At 37.0% G+C, this 13,764-nt stretch overlaps 1 protein-coding gene across 3 annotated transcripts in view; it reads left to right on the top strand.

The window, feature by feature from the left end:
* The window catches only part of DCC (DCC netrin 1 receptor), a 1,222,872-nt gene extending 1,210,358 nt beyond the window's left edge, over window positions 1-12,514 (top strand). For all 3 annotated transcript variants that reach the window (XM_073006286.1, XM_037982936.2, XM_007973974.3), the window contains exon 29: window positions 8,294-12,514. In XM_073006286.1, coding sequence (XP_072862387.1) covers window positions 8,294-8,383 — 90 coding nt within the window. In that variant the 3' untranslated portion in view covers window positions 8,384-12,514. The remainder of the gene's footprint in view (window positions 1-8,293) is intronic.
* Window positions 12,515-13,764: the final 1,250 nt, after the last annotated feature.

Genomic DNA, 13,764 nt, shown 5'->3' with positions numbered 1-13,764 from the left:
AGAGCAGATTAAAATTCTATTGTGTTATTACATTTGGATCTTTTTTAAGCATAAATTATGAAATGAGAATAATCTTCCACCCTTCCAACTAGCTTCTGTTTTTTTCATGCATAAATGTAGTCTTCTGCAATATTTGCAAATAATATATTGGAAAATAAATGTATAACAATATCAAGGAATAAGTAGGTCACATTTAATCAGTCCTCTGTAAGCAATGCAACTACTAGGTTTTTAATAAAATTATACTTTCTTTTGATAGCTGGTTGTTGTTAAAAACAAAGAATCATTTCATTTGAGTGAAGAACAATACATTTTTCTTGACTTAATTTTTTTCAAGACTACAAACAATAAAATATTTTAACTACATAGAGACCAAGGAAGCTGACTATGTGGATATGTCTGTGAATGTTTTGGCAGATGAGTGTTATATACTTAACATATTTTTCAAAGATTCAAATTTATAAGACTCCAATGTACTTTTGTCAGAATATAGCTGTTTACTTCAATATCTGTTTAGGATCAAGGTTTGTGGCCACATCTCAAATAAAATCAAACTTCTGAGTTTACATGAAGTATCTCATCTCATAAGGAATAACGTCAGGTAGGCCCATTTTTACATTAAAGGTTGACTCTAAAGAATGGCAGCCAAAGTTATACTATTAAAAGCAGTAAGAAACACATATTAAAGGAAATACAGAAACAGGGCAAATAATCTAGACCAGCATTTGTTTATGAAAATATAGTGTGTAATTTTAAATTGACTAGAAGTTACATTAAAAGATGCAAAAATAAACAGATGAAGTTAATACCTTTTATCTAACCCAGTGTTTCCAAAATATTATGATCTCAACATGCAATAAATATTTAAAATTGTCAGTAATATATTTTACTTTTTTTGCACTAACTGTTCCAAAACTGGTGCATATTTTTCATGTAAAAGACATTTCAATTTAGGCACATTTTAAGAATATAATAGTTACATGTGGTTGCCGTATTGTACAGTGACATCTAGACAATTTGAGAACAACCACCAGACAAGGAAAACAACATTTTGGAAATGAGTTACCTAGTAATCCCCTTACTTCAACTTCTCTCATACATATATACACAAATACACAGACACACAGACACACACACACACACACACCCCTATATGTAGTATGTATATAAACAGGCTTTTAGCCAAATTGGAAACTTTTCAGTCCCCTATTAAGCCCTGAAGACTGGGTAATGTATGCCCAAATCATTCACAGACATGCTGAGATTTCTGTAGGAAGCTCATACATTAATACAATACATTTTGAGCTGCTTTTTCAGTGGCTGGAGTAGCTTTGTGCCTACCTCCCACCCATGCAAATTCTATCAATGCTCTCTTGAGATCAAGGGTATTTATTTGGCAAGATTAGATATACATCTCTGACCATGGTACAGAGGAATGTGTTTTGGCCTATGCAGAGCTAGAAATCATGGCTCAGGCCTGATTGGTTCAATCATTTAATCAGTGGAATGTGCTAGCCAAGAATAATAAGTAGAACATCTGTATAAGTCAAAACAAATAATATGATCAAGAAAGGAAAAAAAGAAAACTAACATTTATTGAACACTTACCACTGGGCAGCTGGTAAGTGCCCCAACTTGTTGAATCTTCCTAACTCCTCAAAAGGCAAACTTGTTGTTCTTATTTCACAAGAAAGGAGACAAATTCAAATAAAATGTGCAAGTATATAAAAGGACTGGGGTTCAGATCAGTGTCATATCTTGTTTCCCCATCTGGCTAACTGTCAAAACTACCTGGGAATTTTTCCTTTAATAAGGATGTCTAGGTTCTTCCTATACCTTCTGAAGCAGAATTCCTAAGCCTAGTGATTTGGTATTTGTGATAACTAATAATCCTATTACTTACTGACATGATAACAGTGACTTGCAGTGAGTGATTTTACAGAGTGAATTAGTCACAGTTCACTAGGCATTCTGCAGTTCAACCTCTTCTTTTATCCACCATTCAAATTGTCCCAAAAAGGATTGATTCTGATTTGGGGCATGAATTTTGTTTCCACACACAAACTAAAGTCATAATCCCCAGAAGTTTCACTGGTCAAGGCAAAGCCCATTGAGTTCTCACATCCCAAAAAAAAAAAAAAAAAAAAAAAATCTATATCATGCTACAGAAAAAAAATATTCTTTTCATATCTTTTTTTATTATTATTATTTCTAACACCATTGGAAGGTATTAATAAGATAACAAGGCATTTTAAGTAATATTGATACATTTGAAACATCTCTTATTTACTATGTAGTTATTTTTATAAATACATTCATCATTGCTTATATAAATATAACTCAATAAAAATAACACTTCTAATGATTGGCATATATTTTTAACTTCAAATTACATGGTGGAAGCACATTCATTCTTCATTCTTTTTTTTTTCTTTTTTTTTTATTATTATACTTTAAGTTCTAGAGTACATGTGCATAATGTGCAGGTTTGTTACATATGTATACTTGTGACATGTTGGTGTGCTGCACCCATCAACTCGTCAGCACCCATCAACTCGTCATTTACATCAGGTATAACTCCCAGTGCAATCCCTCCCCCCTGCCCCCTCCCCATGATAGGCCCTGGTGTGTGATGTTCCCCTTCCCGAGTCCAAGCAATCTCATTGTTCAGTTCCCACCTATGAGTGAGAACATGCGGGGTTTGGTTTTCTGTTCTTGTGAAAGTTTGCTGAGAATGATGGTTTCCAGCTGCATCCATGTCCCTACAAAGGACACAAACTCATCCTGTTTTATGGCTGCATAGTATTCCATGGTGTATATGTGCCACATTTTCTTAATCCAGTCTGCAACTGATGGACATTTGGGTTGATTCCAAGTCTTTGCTATTGTGAGTAGTGCCGCAGTAAACATACATGTGCATGTGTCTTTATAGCAGCATGACTTATAATCCTTTGGGTATATACCCAGTAATGGGATGGCAGGGTCATATGGTACTTCTAGTTCTAGATCCTTGAGGAATCACCATACTGTTTTCCATAATGGTTGAACTAGTTTACAATGCCACCAACAGTGTAAAAGAGTTCCTGTTTCTCCACATCCTCTCCAGTACCTGTTGTTTCCTGACTTTTTAATGATTGCCGTTCTAACTGGTGTGAGATGGTATCTCATTGTGGTTTTGATTTGCATTTCTCTGATGGCCAGTGATGATGAGCATTTTTTCATGTGTCTGTTGGCTGTATGAATGTCTTCTTTTGAGAAATGTCTGTTCATATCCTTTGCCCACTTTTTGATGGGGTTGTTTGTTTTTTTCTTGTAAATTTGTTTGAGTTCTTTGTAGGTTCTGGATATTAGCCCTTTGTCAGATGAGTAGATTGCAAAAATTTTCTCCCATTCTGTAGGTTGCCTGTTCACTCTGATGGTCGTTTCTTTTGCTGTGCAGAAGCTCTTTAGTTTAATTAGATCCCATTTGTCAATTTTGGCTTTTGTTGTCGTTGCTTTTGGTGTATTAGACATGAAGTCCTTGGCCATGCCTATGTCCTGAATGGTATTACCTAGGTTTTCTTCTAGGGTTTTTATGTTATTAGGTCTAACATTTAAGTCTCTAATCCACCTTGAATTAATTTTCATATAAGGAGTAAGGAAAGGATCCAGTTTCAGCTTTCTACTTATGGCTAGCCAATTTTCCCAGCACCATTTATTAAATAGGGAATCCTTTCCCCATTTCTTGTTTTTCTCAGGTTTGTCAAAGATCAGATGGCTGTAGATGTGGGATATTATTTCTGAGGACTCTGGTCTGTTCGCTTGGTCTATATCTCTGTTTTGGTACCAGTGCCATGCTGTTTTGGTTACTGTAGCCTTGTAGTATAGTTTGAAGTCAGGTAGCGTGATGCCTCCAGCTGTGTTCTTTTGACTTAGGAATGTCTTGGCAATGTGGGCTCTTTTTTGGTTCCATATGAACTTTAAAGCAGTTTTTTCCAATTCTGTGAAGAAACTCATTGGTAGCTTGATGGAGATGGCATTGAATCTATAAGTTACCCTGGGCAGTATGGCCATTTCCACGATATTGATTCTTCCTATCCATGAGCATGGTATGTTCTTCCATTTGTTTGTGTCCTCTTTTATTTCACTGAGCAGTGGTTTCTAGTTTTCCTTGAAGAGGTCCTTTATATCCCTTGTAAGTTGGATTCCTAGGTATTTTATTCTCTTTGAAGCAATTGTGAATGGAAGTTCATTCATGATTTGGCTCTCTGTTTGTCTGTTACTGGTGTATAAGAATGCTTGTGATTTTTGCACAGTGATTTTGTATCCTGAGACTTTGCTGAAGTTTCTTATCAGCTTAAGGAGATTTTGGGCTGAAACCATGGGGTTTTCTAAATATACAATCATGTCATCTGCAAATAGGGACAATTTGACTTCTTCTTTTCCTAACTGAATACCCTTTATTTCCTTCTCTTGCCTGATTGCCCTAGCCAGGACTTCCAACCTTATGTTGAATAGGAGTGGTGAGAGAGGGCATCCCTGTCTGTGCCAGTTTTCAAAGGGAATTTTTCCAGTTTTTGCCCATTCAGTATGATATTGGCTGTGGGTTTGTCATAAATAGCTCTTATGATTTTGAGGTACGTTCCATCAATACCGAATTTATTGAGCGTTTTTAACATGAAGGGCTGTTGAATTTTGTCAAAGGTCTTTTCTGCATCTATTGAGATAATCATGTGGCTTTTGTCTTTGGTTCTGTTTATATGCTGGATTACGTTTATTTATTTGTGTATGTTGAACCAGCCTTGCATCCCAGGGATGAAGCCCACTTGATCATTGTGGATAAGCTTTGTGATGTGCAGCTGGATCTGGTTTGCCAGTATTTTATTGAGGATTTTTGCATCGATGTTCGTCAGGGATATTGGTCTCAAATTCTCTTTTTTTGTTGTGTCTCCGCCAGGCTTTGGTATCAGGATGATGTTGGCCTCATAAAATGAGTTAGGGAAGATTCCCTCTTTTTCTATTTATTGGAATAGTTTCAGAAGGAATGGTACCAGCTCCTCCTTGTACCTCTGGTAGAATTCAGCTGTGAATCCATCTGGTCCTGGACTTTTTTTGATTGGTAGGCTATTAATTATTGCCTCAATTTCAGAGCCTGCTATTGGTCTATTCAGGGATTCAGTTTCTTCCTGGTTTAGTCTTAGGAGAGTGTAAGTGTCCAGGAAATTATCCATTTCTTCTAGATTTTCTAGTTTATTTGCGTAGAGTTGTTTATAGTATTCTCTGATGGTAGTTTGTATTTCTGTGGGGTCGGTGGTGATATCACCTTTATCATTTTTTATTGCGTCTCTTTCATTCTTCTCTCTTTTCTTCTTTATTAGTCTTGCTAGTGGTCTATCAATTTTGTTGATCTTTTCAAAAAACCGACTCCTGGATTCATTGATTTTTTGGAGGGTTTTTTTGTGTCCTTATCTCCTTCAGTTCTGCTCTGATCTTAGTTATTTCTTGCCTTCTGCTTGCTTTTGAATGTGTTCGCTCTTGCTTCTCTAGTTCTTTTAATTGTGATGTTAGAGTGTCAATTTTAGATCTTTCCAGCTTTCTCTTGTGGGCATTTAGTTCTATAAATTTCCCTCTACAGACTGCTTTAAGTGTGTCCCAGAGATTCTGGTATGTTGTATGTTTGTTCTCATTGGTTTCAAAGAACATCTTTATTTCTGCCTTCATTTTGTTATGTACCCAGTAGTCATTCAGGAGCAGGTTATTCAGTTTCCATGTAATTGAGAGGTTTTGATTGAGTTTCTTAGTCCTGAGTTCTAGTTTGATTGCACTGTGGTCTGAGAGACAGTTTGTTATAATTTCTGTTCTTGTACATTTGCTGAGTAGTGCTTTACTTCCAATTATGTGGTCAATTTTGGAATAAGTGTGATGTGGTGCTGAGAAGAATGTATATTCTGTTGGTTTGGGGTGGAGAGTTCTGTAGATGTCTATTAGGTCTGCTTGCTGCAGAGATGAGTTCAATTCCTGGATATCCTTGTTAACTTTCTGTCTCGTTGATCTGTCTAATGTTGACAGTGGGGTTTTGAAGTCTCCAATTATTATTTTATGGGAATCTAAGTCTCTTTGTAAGTCTCTAAGGACTTGCTTTATGAATCTGGGTGCTCCTGTATTGGGTGCATATATATTTAGGATAGTTAGCTCTTCCTGTTGAATTGATCCTTTTGCCATTATGTAATGGCCTTCTTTGTCTCTTTTGATTTTTGATGGTTTAAAGTCTGTTTTATCAGAGACTAGTATTGCAACCCCTGCTTTTTTTGTTCTCCATTTGCTTGGTAGATCTTCCTTCATCCCTTTATTTTGAGCCTATGTATGTCTCTGCATGTGAGATGGGTCTCCTGAATACAGCAAACTGATGAGTCTTGACTCTTTATCCAGTTTGCCAGTCTGTGTCTTTTAATTGGACCATTTAGTCCATTTCCATTTAAGGTTAATATTGTTATGTGTGAACTTGATCCTACCATTATGATATTAACTGGTTATTTTGCTCGTTAGTTGATGCAGTTTCTTCCTAGCCTCGATGGTCTTTACATTTTGGCATGTTTTTGCAATGGATGGTACCGGTTGTTCCTTTCCATGTTTAGTGCTTCCTTCAGGGTCTCTTGTAAGGCAGGCCTGGTGGTGACAAAATCTCTAAGCATTTGCTTATCTGTAAAGGATTTTATTTCTCCTTCACTTATGAAACTTAGTTTGGCTGGATATGAAATTCTGGGTTGAAAATTCTTTTCTTTAAGAATGTTGAATATTGGCCCCCACTCTCTTCTGGCTTGGAGAGTTTCTGCTGAGAGATCTGCTGTTAGTCTAATGGGCTTCCCTTTGTGGGTAACCTGACCTTTCTCTCTGGATGCCCTTAAGATTTTTTCCTTCATTTCAACTTTGGTGAATCTGGCAATTATGTGTCTTGGAGTTGCTCTTCTCGAGGAGTATCTTTGTGGCGTTCTCTGTATTTCCTGAATTTGAATGTTGGCCTGCCCTACCAGGTTCTGGAAGTTCTCCTGGATGATATCCTGAAGAATGTTTTCCAACTTAGTTCCAATTTCCCCCTCACTTTCAGGCACCCTAATCAGACGTAGATTTGGTCTTTTTACATAATCCCATACTTCTTGCAGGCTTTATTCATTTCTTTTTCTTCTTTTTTCTTTAGATTTCTCTTCTCGCTTCATTTCATTCATTTGAGCTTCAATCGCTGATACTCTTTCTTCCAGTTGATCGAGTCGGTTACTGAAGCTTGTTCATTTGTCACATATTTCTCGTGTCATGGTTTTTGTCTCTGTCAGTTCATTTATGGCCTTCTCTGCATTAATTATTCTAGTTATCATTTCTTCCACTCTTTTTTCAAGATTTTTAGTTTCTTTGCGCTGGGTATGTAATTCCTCCTTTAGCTCTGAGAAGTTTGATGGACTGAAGCCTTCTTCTCTGATCTCATCAAAATCATTCTCTGTCCAGCTTTGATCCGTTGCTGGCGATGAGCTGCGTTCCTTTGCACAGGGAGATTCACTCTTATTTTTTGAATTTCCAGCTTTTCTGCCCTGCTTTTTCCCCATCTTTTTGGTTTTATCTGCCTCTAATCTTTGATCATGGTGACGTACTGATGGGGTTTTGGTGTGGGTGTCCTTCCTGTTTGTTAGTTTTCCTTCTGACAGTCAGGACCCTCAGCTGTAGGTCTGTTGGAGATTGCTTGAGGTTCACTCCAGACCCTGTTTGCCTGGGTATCAGCAGCAGAGGCTGCAGAAGATAGAATATTGCTGAACAGTGAGTGTACCTGTCTGATTCCTCTCTGTTCATATCTTGATGGGTCATCTAGTAAGAGAAACAGGAACTGATGTATTGAATATCCACCATATGCCAGACCCCATCATAGGCACTAAACATGTCACAGGAGTCTCAGAATAGCCTATAAAATAGATGTCATTATCATTTTATAGATGAAGAACACTATGTATCAGAGAGGTGCACTCACTTGTCTAAGACCACACAGCTAATAATTGGGAGAACTTAATTTGAAACCAAGTCTTTTTGACTCTGAAATATCTTCCTTGTCACAGATGGAGATGGAGTGAGTGAAACAATATGCAATCTCTTACTATCCCTTTTTTATTACCAGCATCTTCATTCAATGAATATATTCCTAGGACAGCCCTGGCTGTGGTCTCCTAGGTCAGACTTGAGAAAACTAAGTGCCCCAACTAGCTGTGGCCCCAGGCTTCATAAAACAAATGGATCAATATTTGGTAGTAACTCTTGGCTCTCATTCTCTTTATAGGTGTATGAACAGGATGATCTGAGTGAACAAATGGCAAGTTTGGAAGGACTCATGAAGCAGCTTAATGCCATCACAGGCTCAGCCTTTTAACATGTATTTCTGAATGGATGAGGTGATTTTTCCAGGAACTTTGCAGCATACCAATTACCCATAAACAGCACACCTGTGTCCAAGAACTCTAACCAGTGTACAGGTCACCCATCAGGACCACTCAATTAAGGAAGATCCTAAAGCAGTTCAGAAGGAATAAGCATTCCTTCTTTCATAGGCATCAGGAATTGTCAAATGATGACTATGAGGTCCCTAAAAAAAGCAAAGATGCATTTTCACTGCAACGTCAAAGTTTAAGCTGCTAGAATAGTCCTGGGCCTTTGCCACTGCAGTGACCACACTGTCATAACTAATGCCTATGTTTTCCTTTGTCAAGGCCTGTTGTTTAATGTGTAGGTCTAGTCTTACAAAATGCAAGTGCATTATTTAAGCCTGTACCATGCCATGGCAAACCAGTGCAAGCTCACCATTTTGTTTTCAACTTTAACATGCAAAGCACCCATGGGAATCTCTCATGCCATAGCACCAAAGGATTGGATGTTTTCCTTACAGCACAAAAAGTAAAGAGTAAACAAACAAAAGGCAGAGAATGCTTATGTTTGTAACTCAGTCACTCATCTTGCATAAGTGGTGGATATTAGTGAGGGGCTAAAAATTCACCTATTTTGGCAAGTATTTGTAAATCCACCCTTGGTTAATATGTATGTTTGGAGTCCAGGAACATAAAAATCTGCAACTAATGGCATTCTGCCAGCAGCAGTACATTTCCGGAAAGAGGATATAATATACAGTCTTCTCAGACACATGGTAATTATATGCTTAAGCTTGTAATAGGACACTTTTCAATTTGGGTGGCTTTTGTGCCATACCACACTGTGATGCAATTTCAAAGCTTCACCAAGTCCATCTTCCTTAGGAGTTTGGCCAGAAGAATGCCCCCACCCCTTCACCCCATCCCTCCCTGAGTTCTCCTTGGCAACTAGCATTGGGTGAAATGGCCAGCTCCACATGTCATATGGTGCACTGGCCAATGTCACCTGTCTTCTACTCCCATAGAAATGGCAGATTCCCTGAGAGCAGGCCCCGAGGAAGAGAAGGAATATAAAAGGTAACTTCTAACAGTACCTTCTCTTAAAGAATGCCAACTCTGCTTACAGACAGGGTCAGTGTTGGGAAGCATTGGCCACCAGACCCTTTTGTTAAGGAAATCTTTTACACCACACCTGTGTCAGAGTCAGGAGAAAGCAGAGGGGTAGGTGCCAACTGACACTTCTGATGCATAAATCCAGCAGATACTTTTCAGAGAGCATCTTAAACTGTGGACTACGGTTTTAAACTTCTATTGTCATGTTTATCTACAGCTTGGAACTAGCTAAAATTAAGAACATTTTGTGTGCAGCCTTTTAGTTTCTGAATTTTCAGCTGCATTTGGAGTTAATCCCTGTTTATGTAGCTGAATGGCCAAAAGGGAGCTAGTTTGCATATTTATCAGTTAGGTGACTTGAAAACCCAATGGGAGAGTTTCAGCTGAATTATTCTTTTCAGCTCTACCTTTGATTTCAAGCTTGAGTAGGTCATAATTTTAAAAGAGCATGGAAGGGATAGGATCTTTACAACCTAATAGCTCCTTTTATTAGATGGGTAATTATATATGAATCCCTGAATAAAATATTTTGAGCAAAATGGCACTGTAACAGAAGTAATAATTCAGATTATTTTTTTACAGTTTTATGTCGGGAAGAAAATCTGATGTCAAAGAGAGGGCTGTTCAAATGGTTCATTAGAAAGTCTGGTCCATTTGCGAATTTGTTCCTTCAACAGGAGTGCTCATTCAATTTACTCAGATTTTCTGGAAGTCTTTCTGAAGAGCTATGTGATGTTATTCTATGGGACAGATTACTCTTATTTAACATCTGGGCACTTAGGTAGACAACCTTCTACTGACCTGGAATAAAGTGTTTCCTAACATAATATTGAGTGATTCAGAAATAATCCATTACTTCAAAAAAGAAAATATCCATTGGGCTAGCCCAACTTTCTCTAGGCCCTAAGAATTACTACCTCCCCTTTCTAATTCTAGCAAACATGGAACATTCTCTTTAGGTACTTGACCCCCATGAGGGTAATCCTGAGTGCTCAGCTTGGTATAGGTTGCACATCTCAGATTTTAGGGATTGAGTCACACCTTCAATCTGTAGAATATAGTTGATCAATTAAAAAAAAAACTATCATTTTCACAAATTTCTAGATCCTTCTAGTCAAAAATAATTATTTAGGAAATAAAATTTTTAAAAATCCATTTAAAATATATGTTATTTGTCTTCAGTGGAAGTTATATTTCTGCTGCATGCTCTTGAAACTTTCTTCATTAAATAAATACAATGGTTTATCTGAGTAACTGGCAATGCCAATAATAGCACCATGCATTTAATCTATAATACAATCAATTTAAACATCCTCAAAAAACTGCAGTATCATTTACCTGGTAGTATTAATATACAATGATGTCACCACAACTTTTGTATAACTCTGTTCCCTTTACCCTCAAATAATTCATATATATATACAATTTCCTGCCCAAGTTTTCAGGTAACTTATCAATTTCCCAGTCTACTGATCTCTTGACAAGAAGAAACCTGTGAATACTGCAAACTAGCCTCTGACTTCCTCCTACTGAGTCTAGTTCATGGTATCCAGGACTCTTTATGCTCATAAATCTGATTCCCATTGGGTGATACCTGACAGCCAACCAGCAGCTCTACCACCAGAACTCATTTCTCCCTGAAAAAGAAGAAAATCATATTTGGCAGAGCATTCTCTGGTCTGCCCTGTAATGTGCTGAAATGTCAGGCAAGATCCTCTTCTTTAAAAAAAAAAAAAAATGGTATTTTTCTTTATATTTCACCCTAATAAGAAAGCTATTTTCTTTCCTCTGCAGAAATTTCTGCATTTGTGAAACTTAGAAAAATTTGGATAGTTCAAATGTATAAAGAATATTTGGATTATGCTCTAGCAAAAAGTTAAATGTTTCATACTGAAGTATAGCCAATAAGAAATCAGTCATACTTGCCTCTTCGAATAACAGAGATACAAGCTTCGAGAATATTTAAATAATGAAACTTTACATTTGGGAATTATAAAATGCATACTCAATTGAACAATCTGAAAAAAATACCAAGTCAGTGATATAAGTGGAGATTTATTAAGGATTCCTGTTGGGTATATTCTTAGTTTCTTCAAAATAAGGATTATTCAAAATTAGGTGTGTATGTTCAGTCTCCTGCCTTGGTTCCAGCTACACAAGGAGAGCCATCCTGTGCTAGTGTGATGTTTCAGACAACATTCTGAAACTAAAAAGTTTGGCACTTATTGGCTTTTCCAATAAAGAATCTCTTAAGTACAGGTATTTCTGGAAGCTGTTGGTGTCTGTGCTTGAAGATGATTGCTGATACTTATCCACCCTTTGGGTACTTCTATTGACTTTGTTTAAATAATCATCTTATGGTTGTCTCCAAATGTAATATGGTATCTCAGATACAGCAGCTGGACTGTAATTACAACCAAAGGTTACCGCTAAAGATAACATCTTACCATTTTAGATAAAATTGTGTCCCAGAGTTCTTATGGTTTTGGAATGTCCATTTCTAGTCAATGAAAAAAGGAAAAATGGAAAAATTATCTAGTTTCAGATGTGTTTAAAGAAAACAAAATCATCTGAACTTTAAAATAGATGTGGAGCAAGGTTACCTTCCCTTTCACTCAGTTTACTTCATGCAACCACAGGCAGTCCTGTAGGCCAGAGGTTACTATCGTAGCCTGCTCATAACTATTTACAATACAGAGCCCACAACTTCCTGGAGATGCAGAAGCAGTCATACACTCAAGTCTACACCCTCTCTCTTTTTGTAAATCACATTCAAAGCAACATTTTACCCATAATTTGCATTTCTCTGGTGACTTTCAGAAATCACTTTAGTATTGTATAGAAAAGCTTTTGAGTCCAGTGTTTAAAATTAAATTGAATACTTTGGAAAATCATAGATAGGTGTTTTGTATGATATTCCATTCCAATGCAAAATATGTGTACCCATGCCTCAATGTATCTTGCTATCTAAATACCTGTTGCCAAAAAGAATCGATTTGGGAAAAAAAAAAAATGCCTATTTCCTGGTCAGTAAGGTTATGTAAAAGACAAAATACCACACCCATATCAGCAAATGAATATTACTACTGATCTGGACTCTTTGTTGCCACTATTGCAAACGTTCACCTGGCAGACTTCCAGTTGCACTCTCTGAAGGACTTTTTTCTCTTGCTCTCACTAGAGAGCCTTTATACATTGTCATCCTATGATTTTTGTTGGTAGAAGAGCAAGAGCAAAACTCTGCAAGATTTAATAAACACAGAGGCATGGGCCAAGGGATCTCACTGTGTGCCGAACGTGTGTTTTCAGATGCAAGAAAGGAATGTTGGAGAGGAGGAGAAATGCTGTTTTTTATTATTGTAGGGTAAATCTGACAATTCTGAACTTTGTGAATTGTCAGCTTGTTTGGGGGAAGGGTGGGTGGGTATGGGATGTACTTTTTATAAGTAATATTTAATTTATTATTTAGAGTGGCTTCTTTTTGGATAATTTATGATAAAAAGGGAGATCTGGTTGGGATCTAGATACGGCTGTTAAAGCTGTGGTGTTCCATATCTCAGAGGGACCACTTTGGAAATGAATTGTCCATTGCTGAGTATGAAGAGATGTCTAGTCCAGGCAAAGCCTTCACTGAAGTTCCATCATCACCACCTTCTCCCTTTTTAGGGTCATTCAAAGAAGATAACACCAAACCTAAATAATTCTGAAAGCATTTTGCAGATCAGTGCTACTCATTCAAAGGGCTTTGCAACTCAAACAGATTGTTAGTATGCTAGTGATAAGTTTATTTGGTAGAAATGGGTATACTACAGCTTTAACTAGCCTTAGTGAGAAAAGAAATTTTTTGTTGTTGCAAAACACCTTTTTTAACAAAAAGGTATTTTGAGCCTACAAAAAGTTTCTTTAAACTGTCAAATTCTAGCATTGTTAACCAAATTAGACTAGTGATTGCAATATTTAAGTGTAAATCTTGTTCTACGAGAAAGGAAACTTGCTTACAGTTTAAAACAATGACTGTTTCTACACATGATCTTGTATACTACTACACAAGGAAAAGGGGGTTTTGTAATCACTGTAGAACAGTCTCATATTCATTTTTTATAGAAATGTTATTCCAATGGTGCATTTTTTGTTTAATAAATAAAGTTTTGATACAAAGTTCTTTCTTCATGTTATTTATAGTAAATGCTGTACCACACACACAACCACAACTTTGCCTGTCTGTATCCTTAGGATTCATTCTCTTAGTCCATTGGTGTTGCTGTAAAGGAATACC

Source organism: Chlorocebus sabaeus, chromosome 18 (genome assembly GCF_047675955.1).
Source record: "Chlorocebus sabaeus isolate Y175 chromosome 18, mChlSab1.0.hap1, whole genome shotgun sequence".
NCBI classification, from domain to species: domain Eukaryota; kingdom Metazoa; phylum Chordata; class Mammalia; order Primates; family Cercopithecidae; genus Chlorocebus; species Chlorocebus sabaeus.
This window is presented reverse-complemented; position numbering and strand designations above follow the sequence as displayed.